Below are 26451 nucleotides of genomic sequence, written 5' to 3' on the forward strand. Positions count from 1 at the left end.
ATATCTCCAGATAAATGACACATTAGAGTATTTGCTCACAGTGGATCAATCTTAGTCGTATTAAGAAACGGATGATCTTACATAATGACGACCAACATGACACCTTACATATCCCCTTGATATTATCATCATCTTGTCAATACCTTTGTCAATTATTTTAACAATAAATGAAAAATGTATGTAGGAGTGTTGGCTAGTTTCAATGTCCTATTATTCAGATTCAGGGTGTTTTCCCCATTTGAACAAAACTGTTACTGAAAGACAGCTGCTGTGTCCTAATTGAATGGTCTCTTAGCCACAGTCAAATATCTACTGTCAACAGCAGATGTTGCAACAAATTCTATGTAGAAGTTATCTTTAATGTGCTTCAACAGATATGCCTAGGTTTCAGTGTAATGCAACCAGAGTTTAATGTCAGTGTTAGATGCTGTTTTCACAGGTGATACATACACTATACAGGTTGTTTATATATAAGTGCAGTCAGGTTCATGCAGTGTCCACAGTTAACTCAACCCAAGCACTTCATAACTAGAGTAAAGGAAACACTTAATATCACCCATTCACCATAATCAAATATTATATTCATCAACCAATTTGGGGCCTATGAAGTGTTTCAAATGTGGGTTGACAGCAGCAAATGTAAACAAAGGAAGCGTCTGTGATAAGGGTTACTTCTCTATTTACTTAGCTAACTGTTGAACTGTGTGTTTATAAAACGTTTCAGACTTGAACATAAATATACTTCAAACTGTCTTGTGTAAAATAGTTATCATGTAAGTGACTGCTGAGGTTCACTTGGAGGCCCAAAAACCACAGAAGGAACCTGCCATCATCTAATAATACTAGGCTTATCACATGTCAGTCCTCTACTGTAGCAATAGTTCCTTCAAGCCCAGTTCAATGACCATCACATTCTAAACTGACTTTGTTGTTTAAGCTTAAGGAGGGGAGGGACTAAAGCTAACAGATAAGCCAGATCACAGTGAGGATCAAGGGCGCATGCGCTAGATTGTAATTAGGTTCAAGGACACATGTTGCATTTCTCTCATGGTGGTCTGTCATTGTTTGTTGAACTGTATCTTACCTGGATACTTTGCTACAGTTTGACTTGACATGACCTTGTGCATAATCCATATTGGTTGATGTAGATGTGTTCATTGCTTTTATAGCCATCTTCTAATGTTATAACAAAAAGAACAATTACCAATTTTGCTGTATTATTAATAATCCCTGCGAAACACAAGTCAGTTATACTATACTTCAATCATCATTTCTTCAATTTATATATAGCGTACACAATTGTTGTCTACTTCATAATAAAAGCAATCACCCCCATCCCTACATTCGACAAATAAAGGCTGTAATGTTCTCATACTGTATTGTAAGAGAGGGTAGGGAGAAGCCGCATCCTGTGGCATTCTGGGTGAATGTTGTTCTCAGCATAGGTCTATTGACTCACAGTAAGACTCAAGGCGATGCCACCACAAATCTCTGTGGTATACATTGTGATTTTCTATTGATTTCAGTCTCTTTGTTTCAGGAGTACCTCTTCAGTGGTGTGAATGAGGGAGATATGGCAGACCACACCCCACCTCTGGAGTCCGGCCAGCTTCTCAGCCCTGAACCCCCAATTCTGGCCTCACCACCACCCACAGCCATGGTCAATGGGGATGGCCCCCAGCAGGTACACTCAGACACCTCTGCCCTCATGTCTCTCTGCTTTTAGTGGCAGTTGCTACATCTAATGGTTATGCAAAACTGCCTTCTGGTAATCTGCCTTGTAATAACAGTTGAAAGGAATTTATTTTTGTGTATTTGTCTGTTATCTGTTGTTGACCTAAAGGTCTTCAGATGCATATTTTGTAAATTGGGCAGAGCCTATGATAAGGAAAACAAAGCCATTAAACATGTGCTAGCCGTTTTTGTGCCTGCTACAAAAGTGTATATTTGTCATGCATAACACTGGGCTGCTTTTTGCTAAGCCATGAATGTTGATGCCTTTAAATGAACAAAATTCATGACTTAATCAAAGACATTTTATTAGGGGAATTAACAGCACTCGGACAAAGTGTATAACATGACCAGCATAACAGGGAACCACTGATGTAGTATTTGGTCTGATATGTAAACAAACAGAGCCTGGAGAAAAGGCTGTGTGTATGTGACAGGCAATAATACTGTAAATCAAGATGTGGCTGAATCTCTTGTACCTGTTTGTGAAACCCGATAAGTTTGGTGGCATTTTTGAGATGCCAAACAAAATACGCATTTATGACTCTTACTCAGATAAGTATTGAAACAACACAAACGCAAATATCTTAGCGACACTGCTTAAGGAACACGTTTCACATGCAACAGGTGTTGTTAGTCAGTGAACAACATCTCTGTCGGTTTTGATAGCAGCCTATTCTGCTTTGGCACAGGATATGGGGTGATATCCCCGCTTTATCTGTTGTCAGTATCAAAAGGATTGAGTGGTTGTGACAGGCAGGGTGATTTCCCTGTCATTTTGATCGTCATCAGGTTCGATTTGCTTAATTTTAAGACACTTCCTGGGGGATAGCATGGAACCCACAGTCATATCTTTTCGTCATTTCCTCAGTATCATGCAGTTTGTCGAGATAAGACCTTCTAATATTAGCGCTGCCCTAAACATGCCCTTCTAGTCATCTTATCATTTTCCACAGTGGAAAATCCCTTCCCCGAATCAGGCTTTGTTCACATAGAGATCAAATTTTGCTGGTTGTGTCTGGCTGGTAGGGTGTTGTTCTCATGGAATTCAGTTACCTTACCACCTCCAACAAAGGTTACCTGATTACCTGTACTCAGCCCCGTGTCAGTGTTTACACAGCTTCTATAAGAACTACAGGAATAAAATGCTGCTGTTCCTATCTGGTTTACATCATTACCACCCTGCTGCTCAGACCAATTTGAGAGACTGCATGGTCATGATCGCTGAATTGTACTATGAGGAGGAATTGCAAGTATCAGATAACACACAGCAGTGACTTTGTTTTTCAAATGACGTTTTTTTGCACTAGAGGTATTAGCATATCTGTCCTAACCCAGATGCATGACAAGTAGATGCAGTGACAAATCATTTCTATTGAACTGATACGATTTTTAGTTTTAGATTAATTGAATTAAATAAGGTTTTATTTGCAGTAGATACAAACCCAACAATAAAAAAAAGTTTTTGAAAAAAGTATTGAAGACTCATAAATCTGCCTACTGCTGCATCAGCATAACAAACAATGAGCAGTGAAACACAAGGCCAAACTTCTTGGGCGGAACTAATTACGTTTGTATTTTTCACTGACATCCTGCTAGAACCTGATATTACGCAATCAGTTTCAGGGTCATATCATCATCATCTTCTGTAGCCATTATTTTTAAATCCGCTATATGGGTGCATGTCTTTGCAAATATAATGGCTTACTACTTTAGGTATTGTCAGTGTGCAGTTGCTGATGCTAACACGGTTAGCTTGCCTTAAATAGACTTCTCCCGCAGGTGAAATCCATACTGTGTTCAAATATTTAATAAGCATTTTATATTTATTCAGGTTTTGCAAAGCAACTCTGATTGCAGAATCAGAAGAACTTAGATCACCTACAGTTCTCTGGACAGCTGAGAAGTAGACTGTGTACAATGAGAAGTATTTTTTTCATGTTTGTGGGACTTATTTATTTGTTAGCAGAATATTGATATGTCCCAAAAATAAACAAACATAGTTCTTCGGTACATGTTTACATGCATATCGTTTTATTTTTTATTTAAAAAACCTCTGCATTGCATTTGCCTTTCAAATATGTTAGTGTACTAATTGGAAATGTACACTAAATTCAGTTCTTCCTTTTATTGTCTGTGTTTTAAGTACCTTTCCAAAGCACATATGGCGATTTGATGTCACTGCCGCAAAAGAGATATTCATTTGACATTATTTGATGTAGGGGCTTTTCATTGAGCGTCTCTGTGAATAAGGCCTATCTTATGTGTGTCTGAGGAGGTGTGTAAATATCATGACAGCTGCAGAGTGAGGAGCAGAAACCACTGGAGGGGTCCGGGCCCTGACAGAACGAGGATAGACTGTGGTGACAGTGAAAAGGATTCAGAGCGATGGCTGACCCCTTTGTTTCTGACCTTTTTAGTTGGAGAAACTGCAGGGAAAACCTCATTCTTTGTTCTGGTTTTCTTTATCCCAGTCTTGGCTTGGTATTAACGCTCTGTTGGACCAATTATTCTGAGTCACAGAGGAAGCTGTTGTCTTGGGGTCATTACCTGCGATGATTCCTTTTTATCCATATGACTTTGGCTACAGTATGAATCACTGCTTCCATCCATTTAAGCCCCCCCCCCCCAAAGTTTTTCCCTGCTCTCGCCGTTTGGTTTGTAGCTAAATGGGTAACGGATGAATCAGTCTGTTTCTGTCAATGTTTAAGCCCAGCTAATGGCTTATGTACTTAGCTGTTGTCTGTGCTGATGGGTATGTATATTTTCTTCCATTTTGTTCATTACCCTTTTTCATGAGACCAGCCATTTTAATGTTTTAGTGTTCTTTGTGCTTGTTTTTATATTATACTGCTTTGCTATTTTTACCAGCCGGTGTTTGTAACTCGGCACACTGAGAGAGATTAAAACACCTTTTGGAAAGATGTCATAAGCTGTTAGAAATAGTTTGTTGGCAGATATTCGAATAAATACTACACTTAGTGTCAATTAGGGGTCACTCCTTGCTGTGTGAATTCCATTTTAAGAAATCACCAAAACACATTTCGGGATAATCTTTCTATATATTATTACAAGGTCTTTCAATATAATATAGAACAGTGAATACAGGAGCGTTTTAAGTTTTACTTTGTAATCTAATATTACACAAGCATAATCATGTTGTTTTTAAATCAATTTCATGAGCTATGATTTGACAATATTAAAAAAACCTCACTGTTCGCTCTGGTTGTGTGTGAGAAATTCAGCATAAGTGGTAACTACACAAATTGAACAGGGAGCACCCAGCCATGAGTGTGTGGCCTGCTTGTGGCTACGTGCCATGCGTGGGCTAATGTTACTGTGGGATAGTGAGACCTCACTCTTGAGTCGAATCAGCCATCTAAAGTGCTGGCCTTGTATGCTATAGCCAGACACAGGAGACAGGGCCTTGGAAATGTGCCCGTCACAAGTTGCCAGAGGCCTAGAGATGTTGTGACAAAAACGCAACCCACTCTGCTCGTCTCCTGGTCAGCCACTGAATCATCTGTGAAGATGGGGGTGAGCCCACTATTTGTCAACTATTGTGAGGAGGTGGACAGGGCGTGACTCAGCAGTGTTTTGTAGACTTTCTTCCAAGCAAGTCAGACAAACCATAGACTGCAGGAATATTCAGAGTAGACACAAAGTACTGAATATATTTATACAATCCATATACTTATCTGAGCTCTTCTCAAATTCTGCATTCATCCAGTTATCAACATTTATGTTTTGTATTATAGTACATGGCCCTTTACATATAAGTAACCAGTCCTAAAATCCGGTAAATTGATAATAAGGAAAACGTTTGAATAGCATTTATGTTATAATATTATATAATAACACAGAGCCCCTAGATGAATAACCTGGGATTTTAAAGTGATTTTCTTTATTGAACATTTTAGAGTAAGACATGTTTCTAACACTAGAACCGAATTGCTTCTTTTGCACACAATGGCAAATCTATATTCATTTTCTAGTTCTAATTTCATAATCTGTGCAAAACAGGCTAGATGAAAATGTGTTTTAATATCATATCTGTGGAAGCGTACATGAGGTGTTGTCAATAAAAAATGTCTGACGTATGAAACTACCTAAAGTTCTGCTGGGGCAGATACTATACCAAACAAAGTGACCAAGCTAGAAGGACCTTAGCCAGGGAGCGGGCATCAAACCCAAGGACAACTATGACATTAGTTTAAAGTGCCATAGCTATAATGAGAGATTCCTCTGGAAGGACTACTCTCAGTAGAGCACTTCACAAGTCTGGGCTATGTGGTAGTGGAGCCAGATGGATGGCGCTTCTGAGGAGAAATAAAAGCCCATGACAGCGTGCCTGGAGATTGCAGGAATTCATGTAAAATGTTCAGAGGGCAATAGCCAAAAGAAAATACTCAGATTTAACAACAAATCAAATCTCAGCTGGAGTGGAGAACTCTGCATCAGGACAATGACACCACCTCATCTAACACCAGCTCCACTGTGAAGAGTGGTGGTGGCAGCATCACAGTAGGGGTTACTTTTCATTGGACGAGCAGAAACCAGAGTCAGATTCACAAGTAAAAATCTCTTCTCCGAAGCATCCTGCATTTGCGTGCTGATTTGACATTAAGAAGGACAATGTTCCTAACCAGGCACCTAGATCAATACTGGATAGACTTCAGTTCTTGATTGATATGTTATAACTACTCGTTAAATAAAGTCCCGCCAAATTTAGAGGGAAGTGGAGACATGACAGTGTCCAGATGGTCCATACTAAGGTAGACATAGGCACTGGTAAAGACGGTGATGTCAGTGGTTTACTGTAGTTGGAAAAAATGTAATTGCAGATGTCATTTTGATAATGTTTCATCATATTAATCACATTTAAGAATCTCTTATCAGGGAATTTTCCTTTTGATTTCTTAAAAACTAACTCCAACCAATAAAGACATTATTTAAAAGGTTGGAGATTGAATTGAGTTGACAACTCTTTGATAAATCTTTGCAGCTCTAAAATACTATACACTAATCTTACAACTTGATCCATCATTCAATTTTGATTAGTGGTAATGATTTCATATGTATACATATTAAAACATTGAGTGGACACATGAAAGCTAATGAAACATATAAAATACAATTCTTCTGTGTGGCTTATTGATCATACACATTGACTGTTCTTGATAACACATCCTCTCCTTTGAATGCTAAGACGACACTACTAATATTTATATGGACTTGCTACGGTATGAACACCTCGGAAATATGTTTATTCCAGTATTAGCACTATCCTCCTTTCCTGTCATTCAATGTTTCCAAGGGATCCTGCAGGGTGGAGGATCATCAAATTGCCTTGAATTATCATTGCGCATGTAAGCGTATGCCATCAGCTGCAGGGAGACTGCGTTAGTGCCTGGCTAGTTCCGCCGCTGGCAGGATTTTCCCTGTGTCATTTGGCTCCTGTTTCCTGTCCACCCAGCTGCGAGTTCACATCAACGCACAGTAAACAATTAAGAGGAACAAATAGTGAGAAACCTGAACTCTGAGTCACCAACGGTTGAGAAACGTCAGAGCTAACAGCATGAACGCATAGAGCAGCCGTTCCCCCGGGTAATAAAACACAGCAGTGGCCACCTGTGTGACAGTGTGTGCTAATTGATCTACACTCTCTCTGCATTGTGCTCATACATGGATACAAATCCTTTACAATTGTGACGAGAAGATGTATTTTTTTGTGGCAGTGTGATTTTCATTGTTCACATGGTTTCTTCCATCCCGCTCTGGTTAGAAGATATTCCCTGGTGCGAATGTGAACATTTTACTTTACAGTGCTTAGTCATCCGTGTGGAAAAATAACCTTTGCAGTATCCTAGCACTGTTTATGTTGGTCCACTTTCAAATACATTCATCATACAGTTGGTTTTTGAAAGCAGCTTCCCATTCAGTGACACATTTATTCTATAGCAGGGGCATGGCACGGGCTGAGTTTGAATGTATTTGACAGTAGCCCTCTGAATTCAGCATTATGAGAGCTGATCTACATTCAGGGGGATGTCATAGCTGGGTTTGTGTATGGATGAGGGGAATTGTGTCTGGCAGAGGCTGCAAACAAGTGGAGTTATCAGAAGAGAACTTGACTGATCTAAAAAATCTATAATTTTTCCCTTTATTCTCCACAAATATACAAATGTATTTCACTGCTGTACATATTCCTAATTAATATGTTGCTTACAATGATATTTTGAAACTGTGAAACCTTAATTTATCCTCTGTTGGATGTGTGTACAGATGTCTTACAGTGCTATAACGTTGAGGCAATCCTTTGAAATTCAGAGCAAAATAGCCAAGAGAATATTAGTAGTCGAAGCATAAATTATTAAAAATGGATGAAATATCAAGATCCTCAACCCCAAAACACGTATACAATCCCACATTACAGATCAATATTGTGCAGTTATTTTATCTAGAACAAATATTTCACCATTATTTCTTGCAAAAACCTAATTCCAGTTGCAGACGGTTATATAAATTATTCTGTAACTCCAATTTGTGCAGTAAGGGGTATGGCAGCCAGGAACAGAAAGTGGGGCTTGCTGCATCGGGCTGCTAGCTTTTTTAGTGCCAAGATGACGGTTTATTAATGTGTTTATGTAGTTGCTGAGGTTGCTACTGCCGTTATTCATGGTCTAAAATGTGATTGCAGTTGTCTATAATCATTTTACGGACAGATACGGTATGTTTTTTTCCTGCAAAAAGACAGAAAATCAGCATGTATTTAAATTGAAAGTTGGATTATTTGAGAAAAACAACAATCAGCCTAAAGGGGGCCCTATCCTTGTTTCAAAGTGATTATGGTCATAACTTCTTGATGAAAAATAGATTCTTATTTTTAAAGATTCTCAGCATCATGACCATAGCATGTTATGGATTTAAACAGTGCACAACTTTAAAAACCATGTGTTTTGTTTCTTAGCATTCTTCATCTTTCAAAATAAATGTAACTTCATATTTCCTTCAATTCCTCTTACTGCATACGCCTACTCTACTCCTTATTACTGCTAGTGGCTATATTTATGTAATCTCTTCAACTCATCTTCTTATCATTTTAAAGGAAGCAATAACAAGCATAGGTTTTTTTTTTTTAAAGGGTTGTGCTTTTTTGTAGGTGTACCGCTTGTGCAGCAGTATCAGTGACGCAGACGTATCTGTTAACTTGGCACATGCTGATCAAGTTATCAGCACTGTCGCTTTAAGGAATGATCCATTTACAATGAAAAAGGACAGATGTTACAGAAGCAGTGAATACTTGCAAGCTGTTGTTTTTGTGTCGCTGTACAAATAGTGTCTCTGTTTTGACTGTCAGTGGGCTGCTTTGTGATCTTTGAAGACGGTAAAGAGAGCTCGAGGGTGCAATTGTCGCCGTGTGCTGGAGCTCTGAAATTGAACTCCCACCACCTCATCTCCTCTCGCATCGATCGGAGTATTAAGAGAGGGTGTATGGCATGTCGCTCTGTGAATGGGAAAGAGAGCCAGAGAGAGTAAGAGGGGGAGGGAGAGAAGCGGGGGGAGGGATAGCGACTGTAGCGTAGTCGTATCTGTCAGCCTCAGAAGCTGCGTGGGTCGCTCGGCTCCCTCACACCATTGTTGTTGTTGTGAAAAAAGGCAGAACAAAGGACTCCCCACGCAGTGGAACCCTTATTCCTGCTTAGCTGTGATATGAACACGCCCTGATGGAATGCTATAGGTATTAACCACGTTAAGGCGCAAGGCAGGCGTAAACTGAGCTGGCACACAGTCAGTGACAGAGGAACTGAATAGCAAACTGAGGCATCATCCTTCTCAGATTTGGTCCGGTTTTCCTGGGTTCATCCTCCTCCTTTTCCAGAGAGTGGCCACTGCTGATAAGGTTTCAATCCCTTCTCTGAAGGTTTGGCACGGACATCGCTGTGGCTTATTTGTTGAAGGGGTTGCTGTGGATACTGACGGTAGGGAGGCTGCACTGGAGCCAGAGGCAAGAGTGAACAAGCTGCCTGCTGCAGAGTGCGCCGCTATGGATCAGATGAGGCTGAAACAGGCTAAGCAAACATGAGATTTACGCCACACTTTATGTGAACGCTACATCCAGCGCAAGAGGCTAAGCCCCATCCGCCTACAAAGCTCCTCGTCGTCCTCGTCTCTCTCGACAGTTTTCTTCCTGAATTTTGTGCAGGAGTGGATGGAAGTGGAGGGTGTAAAGGATCTGCCCAGCCAGATGTGTTAGCATTGCGGGTCATGTGATTTCTCATGAGGGTTGGGTAAAGTGGTGGAGGGTCTGGTAGACCCTGGAGCATCTCTTTTTTTTTTTGCTCTCTGTGACTGCGTGAGTAGCAACGCCTGAATGAGAAAAAGCAATGCGGGCAACAGTAAGTAGCAGTCGGATATTTATAAGCAAATGTTCCTTCTGTTTTTATTACATGACCATGCAATGAATGTCTCCGTATTGATTTCAATGTAACTCCCTACGTATAGATTGATATTCCTAGAAGAGTGTTTGCTTCACACAGAAGGGGGGTGGACAACAAACATACACATGCACCCCACTGTGAAGTGCCTGGACTTTGATTCAATTAGACCTCCGTTGCCCCCCCCCCCTCCCTCCACCCTCTACACTTGCTGCTGACGCTGCCTGGGTGGGTGTGTATGAGCATATGAGCTTCTGTGCGTGTGTTTGTGGCAGTCAAAGGGCTCTTTCCTCTCCCTGCTGAGCACATGAATGGGAGCAGTGTCAGAGATGGAGGTGCTGATGATTTCTGTGCCTGAAGAAAACCGTAGCCAAAGCCCTCTGCCAGGGGAGTGTAGATTCTATGACAGCGACTTCCACAAGAGTGAGGTAACTAGCGCCCACACACAGTGCCGGGCAACTAAAACCTAATCATGTGTGCTCCTTGGGAGTTAAGAAGAATTAGTTAAGAGAATTGAAGATGATTCGGAGAGAGTTTCAGAGTGATCTCGGTTTTATTAACCTATTCTGACCTGTTGATTTGGTGAATGAAAGATACACATTTGTATTCAGTATTTAATAGTTTTTTGTTTCATTTGGCTGTTGTCAAAAAAACAATTGTTGAATGGTTTGAAAAGAATGTTCCTTGGACAAAATTACCTTTGTCTTGTTCTGTCTGATTCTCCAGTCTTTTGTTATGACAAAGGCCGGGTGACTCAGTACATGCTAGCAGTGTCGGTTTACCTTATATTTCCAACAGGCGTAATAACCTCAATAAATGGGAGATGGAGATTAGAATTTGGAGGTTTATGGTTGAAGCTTTACATGTGTGTAATGCCTGATAATTCAAGAAGAGGTTTTAAACTATGAATGTGGAGAAACAATTCAGTTTAAAAAATCATATATCCTTTGATTTTTAAGTGCATTATCGACAGAAACAAATACTTTAGACATGAAGACTGGCTGTTTTTTTTATCCTAAATGGGAATTGAAATAAGATTTGCTTCCTTTCTTTCCTTATTTTTTCATGTTGGCGACATCGGTTGAATGTCCCTGAAATGTACAGGTGGTTGTTATTTTATGTCATGTTACCATAGGGGACAGAAAGCTGATTCCTCTTCACATTTAAAATATAAAAGTAATATAACTATGCATCCTTTTTAAAATGTTATTCAAAATCATGTCAGCAATCTACTGCTGCTGTCTGAATATTAGTTACTGGGTCATTAAAGTCCTCCAGTTCATCTTATCACATGCTTAATATGATCTTTACAGTCAAAATAAACTGAAAATACACATTGAGCTGTGTTTATTTCCCTGTACGGCTTCTGAGAAACAGTCCTACACTGTACAGATGATATTGCTTGTAATTGACAGTGAAAGTTGGTGCAGAACACGAGTTTATGTATTGATAATGTGTAACACCAGTCAAATTGACAACAAACATAGTCCAGGTATGGCAGTATTGAATCACCCATATTTAAAATATATATTTGTTTGCATTTTAATGGAGAAAGGAGAAAGCCTTGTCCCCCTCTTTTTACCTCACAGTTTTGCTCTCTGTAAATCGTGCTTTGTCCTAAAAATAAATTGGTTTGAGGTTTCCTGTTTGGTTCTTTTGTCTATTTTTTTATAAGCAGCTTTTGCTATGAGACAATTGCTTGCACACACACTTTTGTGTTTTTTCTTATAATTGTTGCCACTATTACACATTATGCTTGCACAGATTTGCTCTCAATGGTTTAGATTTTTTTCCCCACTATGATTTTCAGGTGACCGTATTGTCGCTGTGACAACGAACATGGTTGCTGTTAAGACTGTTGTGTGCTTTTCACAAATGTTTTCCTGCTTTTATTAACACTAAGGAAATAATTTCACACAAGTATCTGGATTTTCTACAATGCCAGAGCGATTTTTAATCTAGTGTGGCTTCTCTTTACACAATGTAAAGTAAATGTTGCGTTGTTTCTCCACAGGTAATCCTGGTGCAGGTAAACCCAGGAGAGGCCTTCACTATTCGACGAGAGGATGGTCAGTTTCAGTGTATCACAGGTAAGAAACATGTTCCGTTATCACATGTATATATATTCTGTGTTATCCTTGATTGAAATGCATGTCCTCTAATAATCCACACATTAAATATAAGTGGTTTACGACATTTTAAATATAAAGGGTATAATACATATGGATACATATGGAAAATAAATGTTGATCTATTTTCATTAATGAATGTGGTTGGAGACAAAAATATGATTTTGAATCAATATCTCCCTTGCAGAATACAATTTCTTAATCCTTAAAATAACAAAACTGGTTTATAAAATTACATTTAGGTTCACTTTTTAGAGCATAATTCATGTTGTAACATTACCTCCTGAAAATGAAGACTGTAGCATGTGCACAGGCTTATTGCATTTCTCAGTACCAGTAATTGTTACAGCTTTTGCTGCAGAATGCTGCAGGATATACAGTATGTTCAGTGAGAAAATAAGTACTGCTCCAGCGGGGACTGCTCCATTGAGAGCAGACGACATATTGAATTGTTAGTTTTGGGGAATTGTGACCACAAGACAAATGCATCCTTGCCTACACTCTTAACAGGGCTACAGAAAAAGCAACAGGAAATGTCGCTATTTTTCAATGCTTTGTATTCTTCTTTTCCCCTGACCTCTATGGGAACAAAGCGAAAAATATTAACTATGACTGAGCGAAATAGTTGCAGTCAATATCTCAATATCTAAGGGATGAATGAAGAATTTTGAAAATCACATGACAAAAAGTCTTCAGATCAATGAATGGTTCTGTTCTGCATTACCTCAGACCACTATGCACATGTGTAAAACAAAAACAATATGTTATTAACTATAAATAATCTTAGTCAACAAATTGGTCATCTGTAAAAATGCACAGTTAAGGCAGGCACCTTTAAAGAAGAGAAGAGCTTTTTACTTTACATTTGTCTGGTTAATCAGCTTGATTCAAATCTATATGACCATGATATATATTCCCCCTCTGAAATATACTCAATTTTTGAATGGCAAGGAAATATAACATAAAGCTCAGAATCTCCCTGCCATGAATGATTAGGACGAAGAAGCTTTTTTAAATCCAATGATGACACCATGAAAATTAATTTGGTGCTTGAGTCTGATCATCTTACCAACTGTTAGGTTATAATAGGTGTAAGCCTTATCTGGTTAGCAGAGCTAGATTTTTTGCTCAACACCCTTTTATTTCTAGCAAACACCTTTTTATCCAGTTTATCTCAGCTGCCAGGATGCATTGACGTATTTTACAGGAATGACAACAGGAGACGGACGTTCATGTCTCACAGTTCCCCGGCAGCTCAATGACATAATAGCATTTTATGGTTCCAGCCAATGCAGTGAACAGTACAGATGGAACAAATGTGTCATTCAACTGCATCAATATGTTTTAATGAAATTACATGATTTCTTAGGAGACTGGGACCATGAGAAAATGACATTTACTTACTTATACCCATAGTAACACATCACAAGAGTTAACACAAAAGAGTTACATTCAAAAAAAGTACACATAGACTACAGCTGATTTGAAAAGACACACAAATGCCTCCTTCACTTAAGTAACTGTGAAGTTGAATTTGATTTTCTCTGATTCTCTGTAGTACCAGATGTGTCACGCTGCATTATTATCTTCCTGATTTGTCATACTCTTCTACCCCTCCTCCAAAAAAAACAAACACATAATTTTTCCCCCCTTAGCTGTTTAGCTGCACACGTCATTTGTCAAACGTCTCTTCCTGTTTAATTTGACAGATGAAAAAAGGATCAGTGTGCCTGTTTATTATCATAATGTAAAACAAGCATATGGTATGATAACAGTGTGTTGGTAGAGGAGTCAGGGCAGTAAGGCGGTGTTTGAGTGAGATGTGTTACACATTGTTATTTGTCCTCATGGCAGTCATTTCCTTATCCCTAATTGTTGGTGATTGCGCTGGCTTTGTGACAGCAACAATGAAGTCTGGCTCCAACACGTCGCCGACATTGTGAACGGAAGACAGCTGGAGTAGTAGGAGGTAGAGCTGAGGGGCAGTAATTGTAAACGATTATGATAAAACGTAGTTGCTGGGAAAACATAGATCTAAAAATGATTTGCTTTGTTTGTTATGCTCCACGGACATCCCTCCGCATATTGACATTGTCTGTGAGCTCACTGACATTTTTCTTCAATTTGATGTAATAAAGAAAGATGAAGGATGTCAGAATAATAAAGGTTTGTGAGGGAACAATGATTGCTATCCTTTGTGACTACAGCAGGCAGGCTCTCGACAGTTTAGCATACATTTAATGACCAATGTATTATCCAGTGCTTAGTATCTCACTGTTGAAAGACACTGGTATGTCCTGTCAGAAGCCGTGAACTATGCCTCGTGACGCATATGAATGACGATAAGACAATTGGCCTCAGGAATCCAGGTTTAGATGAGGATCCTGCCCAGGCTTTAAGCCTTCATACAGTTTCCTCATGCAGGGGCTCTTCTCCTTACTTCGCTCTGACTGAGCTCCCACACCAGCCCCCCCATTACAAGCTGAGTAAACCTTCCTAATAGGGAGCGAGCATACATAGCCTCTCCATCAGAGGAGAAACACAGGGAGAGAGGTGCCACATAGATCAGTGAGACTGCTTCTAACTGGCCTGTCACAGGGTGCACTCATCTCTCGGTGACGTGAATAGAGGGATGACTCACCGCTTGCAGTGCAAGGAGGAAGAAAGGTGTGTGTGTGTGTGTGTGTGTGTGTGTGTGTGTGTGTGTGTGTGTCCATGTATGCATATTGTTTGGTTTGTTGTGTCTCCACAACCAAACATGATCCTTGTTCACTTAAGTGCTTGTTGTGCATATGCATGCTTTCACCTTTTACCCTAGTATGTACTGACAGGGACTGACGTGAGTCACAGTAACAAAGCCAGATCTGGTTTACACATATTTTCCAGGATATGCTCCGTCTCACACCAATTTCTGTATTAAATTATGTATTTTTAGCAGCTGAATGTGTGTAATTGCTACGTGTAAGCGCATGACTGCCTGCTCAATATGAAAACATAATCTTGTAAAATGTAGTTTATGGAAGGCATTTTCCTTGGAGGGCGGGCCTTTAGCGAAGAAAGCTAATCAGAGTAGCCATTCAGTTTCTCCTGCTAGCTCTCCTCATTGCCATGAGAGGAGTTCTTTACGTGAGTGGACATGCCCTTACGATCCCCAGCGCTCCCCGAGTTGTCTTTTCTCAGCGTCTGCCACTGTACAACTGAAGGCTGTATCACTGGCACAAAGCGATACTCCACCTGATAAGCTCTGTGAATGATGAGGCAAGTCAGCATCAGGACCATAGGGTTGATTAGATCCACTCCTTTATCTGACTTAGCCTGCCGGTGATTCACATCACTTTGGATGATTCAGTCTCTGGATGATGGCTGAAAGCACTGTCTACTTCCACTCGGCTTATTGAGTCTGATAGAGATGTGCCTTATCCAGCAAAAGCCAAGAAAGCCTTTCTGGCATTTCGACAGGGAGCTAAAGAGAGTGTGTCTGAACTGTGGTATGCGCATGCATACACCGGGCTCACTTGTAGCTGTTTTTCCAGCGTCCCTCTGCCTCTGTTAGATACTGGTTGGTCAGTCAGCCCATCTGCCTACTTGTCCCTTATCGCTGATGCCATAGCTGTGAAACACCTCATTTCATTCCTGATGGTGCTGGTCTATCAGTGGGACTTGAGGCTGTCATGTCCCCTGCGCCTGAAACTGAGCAGAGAGGATGTGCACCATTGAGCATCTGACATTGTGCGGTGAAGAGGTGCGAGAACACTAGTATAGTCTGCCTTTATGTGGAAGTTTCAGTATTGTTTGAAATGGGGTTATCACACATTAGCTTCTACTGAACATTCATAGCAGTACACTTTGTTGTACTCATAAAAAGTGACGAGAACAGATGTTTATCAAATGAAAAGTCTAGAGTGAAGTTGAAAGCCAGATTACAATCACAACTTGAGGTGCGTGGGAATGATGGTTGTATGTTTCTGAAAGTAGCAGAAATATTTTCGCACAGCCCGCTTAATCCGACATCAGGAAGGTGTCGCAGTTCCACAAATATTCGACTGTCTGAAAGCAGTTTTAACAGACTGAGGAAGTTGGACAGTGCTATATCAGTATTGGAAACCTTTTGGTCACATTTCTCAACAAGCACATAATAAAATTGTAGACGATAGTGTTCTGCAATCCTCTGTAAGGAAGAGTCTTTATTCTTTTTGAAGACAAATATATTTTAGACGCGAAATCCTTCCCTGCCTGAGACATTCTGCACCACAGAGTATTAGTCACATTGTCCCTATGATGAATTATAGGATCTGTAAATGCTTCACATCTACTTTCAAAAGCCGTACACTTAAAAAGGATTTAGAGGTGACTACACATGAATGAAGCAAATTAAAATAAACGGGCCACTAAAATGCCAAATGCTTAGATTAAATCATGATAAAAGTTATTGATGGGAAAACAAATTCAGACATAAATGTATCAGCTTTCAAAAGGCATATCTTTCCTTTATCCATTCTAACTTTCATTAAGTCTTTTGGTCTCTCTTCCTACATATTCCCCAATTTGCTACCCCTTAATTTATTACAAGAGTTTACATTGTGGGTAGTGAGTGGGCAACAAAGTAACCATCATCAAACAGTGGTCAAGTGCTATGGTTCTAGTGGTGCAGCTATTGAGTTGTTCACTCCATTATTTTTCTACTGTGAAGTAAATTGAAAAGGCTTGCATGGTCATATTCATTCAGATTAGTGCTCATAAGCCCACGTTGGGGTTGTTGCATGTTTACTCAAAGCCAGAGCCCTCTAACAAACAAAAACTCCTCACATATGGTTCACACAATCCGACCGCAAACATTAGACACATTAGCCACGGTAACACTTTATTTTTATACTCACCACCTCCCCCACCCAAGTACATGCACACAAACATGTGCGTACCGACGCACACACAGACGAGGTTCATTCACAGCTTCTGCAGTGAGTGGCTCGAAGAATGACTGAGCTAGTGACTCATTCTCCCATCGCTGCGTTGATGCAAAGGGGGAGGGAGGAAAGGTAAAGAGGATGAAAGAAGAAAAACATGTTTTTTTTCTTTTTAAAGACCCCTCCCTCCCATCATCTGAGTTTACTTCCATGTCCATGCCGCTTTTAGTTTATATTGAGTTGTCCACATCCCGGTTTGTGAGGTAAGCTTCCTTGTTACAGGAGAAGACAGTGGTTCTGGAGTGGGATCCTCATATCCTTAACAGAGCCAAATAATTAAATATTTTAAAACATCCAGATGTGGTTCATGCCCTTCTCTGGTTCTGGGTAAAAGTATCAGCAACAGGGTAATGCTACATACTAGACAACAGCAAGAAGTATACTTATTCCTTCCCCTCCTGTAAACTTCATTCGAGGCAGGTTGCCTTGTAAGAGCCATGAAAATGCCTAAAAATATCAGGAATTCAGACTGTTTACAAAATCCTAAAAAAAGAGGCTATTTTTAGTAATTCGTTCCATTGTTTACTGTTCAGATTCCTCCCTCCGGCTCCTGTTTGCACACAGAACAACATAGAATGCCCTTTTCCTCTTTTTTCCCCCACCTGCTTCCCTCCTTTATGTGCCTGGATTTGGGATGGTTTGAGAGATAAATGGCATGTTGTGGAGAAATAGTCTTGCCAAGTATGAGCATACACATCCAAGTCTTTCTAATCTTCTAATAACAGGTTACCCTATTCCCAAATAACTATCCTCTTAATTGATTGGAGATCTTTCCAGTCATTTGCCATTGCATGCAACAAGAGCACAATCTGCCACAGTGTTTTCTCTAAGAGTCAACGTTAGGGTTTCATCTTGCAATTGGTACTTTTTTGTTTCATTGACAGTTCAGTGTTTAGCCTCTTTCCATTGCTTGACTGTAATTGTTAACCTCTGTCAGTTAGTCTGCCTCCCTTGCCTATCCTCTCTCCCCCTTCTTCTTATTTGTGGATGGAGACAATTTATTAGCTCTAATTAATAATCAGGCGCGCTCCATCTTTATAGGCTCACAGTTCATCATGTTGCCATTGAGAGCTTATTGAGCGCTCCCATATGAAACCACTCTGTCTCTCTGATGGTTCTTTCTAACTGTCTCAGTCTTGTTTCTTTGCGTCTGTATGCCATTCTTGATTTTAACACCCCTCTTTTTGCTTCTATCTAGTTTGTGTGCTTTATTTTACTCTCTGCATGTAATTGGTGGTTTATTTGCAAATCCGATTAAACCTGACGGATCGCTTGGATTGTTACACCTGCCAAGTCTTTTTGGTTTTCAGTATGCCTTGTTAGACCTGCGCAAAGTCCCACTTTGTTTGTTGTGCTATCTATCAATTTTTAGACAAAAGTGAGCAGCAAGTTTTCAAATTGGTCTTACCACCCTACGCCTCAGTGTATGTATTTGAGCAGACATGCACCTGGCCTTAGATAGGTCTCTGCTTGGGCTTTTCACCCAAATGGATCAATTATCCCCATCTTCTGGCAGCTTCCCCACAACAGTTGATCCTGGCCTAAAGGCGTGGTGTTGAGGCCGGGTTATTGGATGTTGGACGGCAGCCTCTGTTAACACTGCCAGAATGGGCAGCTTGTTTGTTGCTATTCTTGGTCCAATGGCAGCCTGCTGTTTTGAGAAGGTAGGACTGATGTTTTTTCCCGTGGCTGCTTCCTCTGGAAGGCTGGCACTTCACGGCCACGTCAGCATAACCAATGCTCCGGTTGACTCGGGGGGAGGGAAGGGGGATGTGGCCTTTTCTATCTGATCTCTGTCAGCACTCGTGCGTCAGTCTGATGTAAAAGAGTGGGTGTGTCCCCCCCCCCCCCCCCCCCCCCCCCACACACACACACACACACACACACACACACACACACACACACACACACACACACACACACACACTAACCTTCTCTCCTTGTGTATGGCTCCCTCAGCCTTTCTGCTGGTCGTCTTCTCCCTTCACTCCTGGAGTCAGTACACACCTAAGGCGGATAAACAATTGCATATTGAATGCTAATGTGTTTCATCAGATTTCCTGTTAGTCTGCATTGGCGGCACTAACTTAAATTGCTTCAATAAGTCATCACGCAGGTGCATGGCGGCACTTGGCATAAGCACAACATAATTTATTAGTCTTAGAAGTGAGTAGAGTTAAGCGTACACACTTTGAACTCCCACTCAAATGATATTGTAATCTGAAATCAATGAGAGCTGAGAAATGTGTGACTGCCTTCATCAGGCTGAGCACTCCCATGCTCCCTGAATTGAGGTTTTGTCCTTGCCCGACTTTTGTTCTGACTGAGGCAGTGAGTCACTTCTCCACCTATCAGTGTGTGGCTCAGTGGAGGGGTTTCAAAGCGTTCTGCCCTTTTGATACCAGAATAATAGCTATATCTGCTATCTGTCTGTTCCAATGAAGTTTATAACAGGTAGACCAAGGCAGTATATCTATTTTATTTTAAGATCTTTTAAACCAACAGAAAGTAATAAAGGTGAGGCTGTCTGGCAGTAGAGTGAAAAGAACAGTGGAAAGAAGGGTTTCTGTTCTGTTTGGGTGTTTGTCAGCATGTTTTTCTGGAAAAATTGTTCAGTTCCTTATGAAATCTTATGAGATGGTGTGGAATTTATGGGGTCAGATCAGTCTCGTAATACACAAATGCACACAGAAGGATTCACACTTGTATTTCATGATCCGCAAAAGCATTCACACTTGTATTTTCAATGCACACACTAATTTGTTCCGTTTCACATACATGTAAATAAAATCCAAATACAGAAAAAGTTTTACATGTGTATTTTTGATCCACACATATTTGTTTTCCGTGTCAAACTGCTGAACCTGCATACACAAACCTCTCTCTCCTTGGATCACTGTGCATTCGTGTGTGTGTTTTTTGAGACTCGTACTTGTAATGTTTTCCATCTATAGCCAATCAGATGTCTCCTCCATTCTAAGCCAATCACATGAGCGCGCCCCCAGGAGGGTATGATTCATTGCGTTCATGACGTAATCGCTTCATATGCATTTCGCGCTGTCCGGAGCTGACAGGTCAACTTCAACATTCCGTCTAGCACAAGTGTAAGTGATAAGTGTCTCTGCGTCAGGCCTGGCGCCAGGATAAAATGACTGAAGGGGCTATTATTATTATTTTTCTTCAGAAAATAAAGTAATTTAATGTACACATGCAGAGAGAACATAGCCTACTGTTTCAACATTTAAAACATTTATTAACCAAATCACAAAAAATCACAGAAACCTAGAACAGTACAGTGCTAAATACAGTATTGAACAGTCAATGTAAATGTGTCAAAGCGGCAGAAAGCAGAATTCCTACAGTTAAGAGGGACGGTGAAGTGCTCTCAGGTACGTGTGTGGGTGATCAAGAAAACAGAGCGAGCGGCGCGTGCGAGTTTACCGAGCAGATGAATAGAAGCAGAACGACACAAGTAAAAGAAAAAGTAAATATATATTTGTCCTTTTACTTTGTAAGTTAACGACAGTTTCAAGAAAGACTGAGTTAGTAATTATTTATAGTTATTTAATAATTGTGACATATTTTGTACTTTTTGATGGATGTATGAGGATCAAACTGAGGGCGCCGGTCCGCTCTGCGTGAATGATTCAATATGTTTTAGGTATGAATTCTTGTGACATTAGTGATGTGTCACTGTTAGCATGGAAGTAATATGGGTGGCAAGTTAGCAATATAATGCTAAGAGACTGCCTAGGTCCTTAACCGGTTAATCCTATTAAAGTCAGCTCTAAATGTTCAATTCCACTCATCATTAAACACAATGGAATATGTTTTTGACTAATAATTTAATCAGGAAACTTTGGATTCATTCTTGCTAAGCTGACCCTAAAAAAGAAAACAAGGAAATGAAAGAAGTTCAAGACATTTATGGCTAATGTTAGCTATTTAAGGTAATAGTAGTCTATTTTCATTATATAGCTAACTTGCCAGCAAACACTAGCATTACATGCCATCCATATTACTTCCATGCTAATAGTAACACATCACTAACGTGTCAAGAATTCATACCTAAAGCTTATTTAATCAATCACGCAGAGACACTTATCACTTACACTTGTGCTGGACGCCATGTGGAAGTTGACCTGTCAGCTCCGGACAGTGCAAAATGCTTATATGAAGCGCTACGTCATGAATGCAAGAAATCATACCCTCGTGGGGGTGCGCTCATGTGATTGGCTTAGAATGGAGGAGACTTCTGATTGGCTATAGATACATTACAAGTATGAATCGGGTGAGCCTCAGGGGAGTCTTAAAAAACCCACACACGAATGCACAGTGATCCATGCACAGAGAGCGGTTTGTGTATGCAGGTTCAGCGGTTTGACACGGAAAATAAATGTGTGGATCAAAAATACACATGTAAAACTTTTTTCTGTATTTGGTTTTTATTTACATGTATGTGAAACAGAACACATTTGTGTGTGCATTGGAAATACAAGTGTGAATCCTTCTGTGTGCATTTGTGTATTATGAGATTGATCTGCCCCATAGGCCAAGAAAAAACCCGTACTATTTAGGAGCAGATCTGAATCACTAGCCCTATACAGGCATTAAACCTGTGTTTGAGATTCCATTTGTTATATTATTCAAGAATAACGTACAATCTCATTCAAAGTTTTTTGATAGAGATTAATGCAATATAGGGAAATTCACAAAAATCTCTAGTGGAATGTCTCTCAGCGTGAATAACTACTGCTAAAGTCCCAAAGGGGATTTATAATTACAAATATAAAATATGTGCACATGTCATACATGTTTGTCAGTCTTTTATAGAAACAGGAGTAGGTTTTGTCGGTTTACTTGTATATTCAGTATATACACAAAAGTATACTGGTGATTTATCTGACGTCCAGCACTCCGTCTTTTAACCTCATTTCCTTTTTTGTTTCTTGAACCTCCTTAACAACGGTGAATAAGTCCTTGACAGCGGTCTGTACTACTGGATTAACAACGTGTCACATGGTCTGAATTGGCCAATCAGAATCGAGTATTCAACTAAGCCATGTATAAGCTATAATGACAACATTTGGTCTCCACTTCTGATCAGCTCTATTAACGCAAATCAAATTTGAAAAACTACCGTGCCACAAATCTAGTGAGCAACTTTGAAAGGGCAGTAGTGTAGTAAAAGACGCTACTTACCTTCAAATGTGTTAACGGTTTTCTGGTTCACACAACAGGAAGCGACTTTCCCCTGCTGCTCTTCATCAACAAATGCTATTATGTGCTCAGTGCATGGCCGCATTGCATGCCAGGTTAGAATTTGAGTAATGCATCACAACTTTACCAACAAAACATATATGCTATCCCACCCTGTCTCTGCTTTCAGTTGTTGCTGGGTGGTGGTGGTGAAGTCTGTAGGGACTTGGCTTGGTAACTGGAAGGTCACCGGTTCAAGTCCCCGAAGGCCAAGTGCTACCGAGGTGTCCCTGGGCAGCCCACTGCTCCTAACAATAGGATGGGTCAAATGCAGTATGTAAATTTCCCCTCTGTGGGACGATTAAGAGTTCCTCTTTTCTTCTTGAGTGGCACAGTGACTTTTCTGTGTTGAGGCAAACCCTCAATGGACAGTTTATTTTGTTAACCTACTGTAGCTAAACTAATGCCATACAATCCCTCTATCAACAATGTGAGGGTCAGTTTATGCCTCTGAGTGCTTCCATTTAATACTGAGAGGGTTTCCTAATATTAAGTCTACCCTTGGTGTAATAAATACAAGTACAATCAAACCAAAAACACATAAAACATCAACCTCCAAAAAGCCCAGAAATTTGATTCAACCCCTTTTCTTTTCTTAACGGTTTCAACCATAACTGAACTTTATTACCTTCATAAAGGTTCAGTAGGATTTATTGCAGGTCTGTTGTGCTGGACCATATTAGCTTTCACTAGGTTTGCTTAACAAACTGCCAACTATCCATATATCATCACTCACTTGTTGTTTGTCTCCTCTGAGAGGTGGAGTCTGGACTTCAGCACCTGGGGGGGAGGGGCCAGAGGTTAGAAATGGGAGGTTTCAGTGTGTTATTACAAAGCCAGCCTCTGTAGTCGTGGGTCCATTATGGCTGCTCATTTAAAAGTGCCGTCTCTCTGCCTACACCAGCTTTGACAAAATGAAGGAAAACTCTTCCTCGAGCGGATTGCCGGGAGGTCAGTGTGTGTTGTGGATCTTTTTTTCGCTAACCCACAGGACATCTAGCGTTGGGGCCACAGTGTTTATGTCTTAGGTTTGTAAGGGGAGAAATGTGCAAATGTGCAAATGTGCAAACTTGGCGCAGTGGTCCCTCTCCCTTATTCTCTCCGAGGTTTTTTGCTGAGCTGTCACTTCTCATAGCTGAGCTAACCGCTGCACTTTCCCCCGCAACACAGCCACGCAGGAATCTTTGTTGTTTCTCAGCACTTTTATAGAGTGCTCTTCTTGCCTTGCCAGTTCTTTAAAATGCATTTCTATGCCTTTTCCAACTCATAGGTTTTTATTTATGAATAAAATGGGAAATGAAGGCTGGTTTAGAAAAATAAATCCACTTAATGGATGGCTCTAGTAAAAATCAGCCGTGTGTAATATGCAATCGCTTGCAAGATGGGTGTTATAAGGCCTGTCCAGGGTTGCTGGTAAATAAAACTTTATCTATACGAGTGAGTTTAAAAAGTCTCAAAGCTCACTGTCATGGTTAGGAAGCGAATGAAAAAAAATAAATAAACAGACTTGCACAATGTAATGAAACGAAACCATCTTTACCACCTAAAGATGTTTTACCGCTCTGAGTAACACATGTTGGTGTGAGCTTTAAACATATCTCATTGTACAGTCATGCATGTGTGTGAGAAACATTTTTTGGCATAAACAATTTGGTTTGATATGAAAACGTTTTATTGCCGTGGGGCCCAGACTAAATTTTGTATGGCTCGGTTCAGACTTCCACAAATTTCAACCTTGTGCCCTACTCTAATACCTGCAGCACTTTTACCCTGAATGAAACTGCTGTGTGCCCTGAGGGAAAGTGTTTGATCTCACCTTTTACTTTCTTCGCAGGTCCTGCTCAGGTTCCCATGATGTCTCCAAATGGTTCAGTGCCTCCAATCTATGTGCCTCCTGGATACGTTTCACAGGTTTTTATTCTATACTATTTCCAGTGCAATGTTGGCATCTTGTGGAACTAAGTGCGGCTTCATGATATCTGCTTTCTGTTCTCCTTTCAGATCATAGAAGAAAACGGAGTGCGGCGGGTTCTGGTCTTACCTCAGCAACCAGAGTTCCACCCAGGGGGCCACTCCCCTCTCCACCACCCTCCACCTCCACCCCATGCCCACCTGCCTGCCTTCATCCCACACCCTGCCATGATGCCCCCGCCGCCGCACCTGTACACGGGCATGGGCGGGGGTGTGGGCGACATGAGCTCTCAGTACATCTCCAGTACCATCCAGCTCATATCTACTCAGAGCAGGGTGAGTTGGAGCGCTTTGTATTATTTTATTGTTGATTGAATTGTTTCGTTTAATAATATTTGTTCCTCCCAGGGCTTTTTTTTACTATCTCAGTTTCTTAATCTGAGAGTGTTTACCTCACTATGCCCTATTATAAACACACGGGAAAACCAGCTAAAACCTGCCGATGATTATGTCTTTCTGTTGAGTTAACAGTAGAAACTCTTGGGTTGGTACTTCTTTTTTATCTCTTATTTCTCTTTCAAACTCTCTAGAAATGTTTGCGACTGTCTGACTGGAGTCTAGGGCCTTGAGGAGACCATGTTATTTTTGGTTTTTATGTTAATCAATTGCCGAAATGACTATTGATCTTATTCATTCATTATTATTTTCAACTCACGTCACTTGTGAAATGTAGCATGTCCATCTGTGTGTCATTTGTTCCGGAAATGAAGCCACTGGCAGAATGTTAGAAGGGTGTTATTTTGTCAAATGGGAAAAGGGGTTTTGGTAACCTTCTAGTTTGACCTTATCCTCTGGCTACCTGTCTATTTTTCTACTCCTGTCTGTGTCTGTACAAACTCTCAACTGTTGCCTTTCTGTCCTTCAGTCTCTACAGATTCTCACCCCCAACATGCACGCCCGCTGTTTTCTCACAGAGACGACAGAACTAGCAAAACGTATGAGCGTCTGCAGAAGAAACTGAAGGACCGTCAGGGAGGCGGAGGAGGAGGGCAGGTGAAGGACAGCCCTCCCCCTTCGCCGCAGAAGAGCCGCAGCAGCCCCCCGACAGTGGACATACACAATGGCGTCGGAGGGAAAGGGCTGGAGGCGGAGCAGGGACAGCTCAGCAATGCAGTGGCTGGGCCAGACAAACAGAAAGGCAGGGGGAAAAATGGAGAGTCAGGAGGTAAGAAAGTTAAAGAGTTTTTTTAGGTTTACAATCAGGCTGACGCACACTGTTTAAAGCATTTTCCCCGATATTGAGTGTGTGTTGTTTGGCACTGAGGGAACATCTACGCAACATTTCATGAACTCTGACTCATTTATCATGGAATAACAGTCCATTTTTGAAGAGGAGTAAAACATTATTTCATCTTATGACCGTATGAGTGTTATGGAATCCCTGAGTGGAAAGTGGGAAAAAAAAGTTATGGGATTAATGTCGGCCAAAACCAAAGATGTATAAGTATGTCGAAATAGTAAGTTATCTTCCTTATTATTTTTTATATTGTTTACACTTAATCTTCCATTGTTTCCTCAAACAAACTTAAGCACATGGCTTATTCATTTTGGAGATTTACGGCGAAAGTTGCAGCGATAGTGTGTAATCCTTGGAGTTAGTTTGCATGGCGGAATAAAGAAAAGACTCTCACTAAAGTAGTTCAGGTTGAAAAAAAGACGTAATCTGGATAACTCTCTCCTCAGGGCTTCCTTACTTCCTGAAATTGAATGGAAAATATGAGCAAACAGCCTCTATGATGTAAAAGGAGGTTTTAAAATAATCCTGTCATTTACCTTTTGTTTTTTTTCTTTACTTAATAATCAAAGTACAGCAATTGCATTCTATCAGAGATGGCCAAACAAATGTACATAATTAGCAAACTAGTCTGTGAACATGGAAATGAGTATGACTGAGGCAGCAGCCTACTCATGATTGCATCATTTATTTTTTTCTGCTGAGGCTTCTGAGAGAAACACCAT

At 40.5% G+C, this 26451-nt stretch overlaps 1 protein-coding gene across 1 annotated transcript in view; it reads left to right on the top strand.

Moving 5' to 3' along the window:
• fndc3a (fibronectin type III domain containing 3A) overlaps positions 1–26451 on the top strand; it is a 47369-nt gene that overhangs the window by 875 nt on the left and 20043 nt on the right. Inside the window, 6 exon segments of the mRNA XM_063906992.1 lie at positions 1541–1684; positions 12184–12259; positions 24356–24432; positions 24523–24730; positions 24733–24768; positions 25358–25657. Coding sequence (XP_063763062.1) covers positions 1574–1684; positions 12184–12259; positions 24356–24432; positions 24523–24730; positions 24733–24768; positions 25358–25657 — 808 coding nt within the window. The 5' untranslated portion in view covers positions 1541–1573.

The sequence above is a fragment of the Eleginops maclovinus genome, chromosome 18 (assembly GCF_036324505.1).
Source record: "Eleginops maclovinus isolate JMC-PN-2008 ecotype Puerto Natales chromosome 18, JC_Emac_rtc_rv5, whole genome shotgun sequence".
NCBI lineage: Eukaryota > Metazoa > Chordata > Actinopteri > Perciformes > Eleginopidae > Eleginops > Eleginops maclovinus.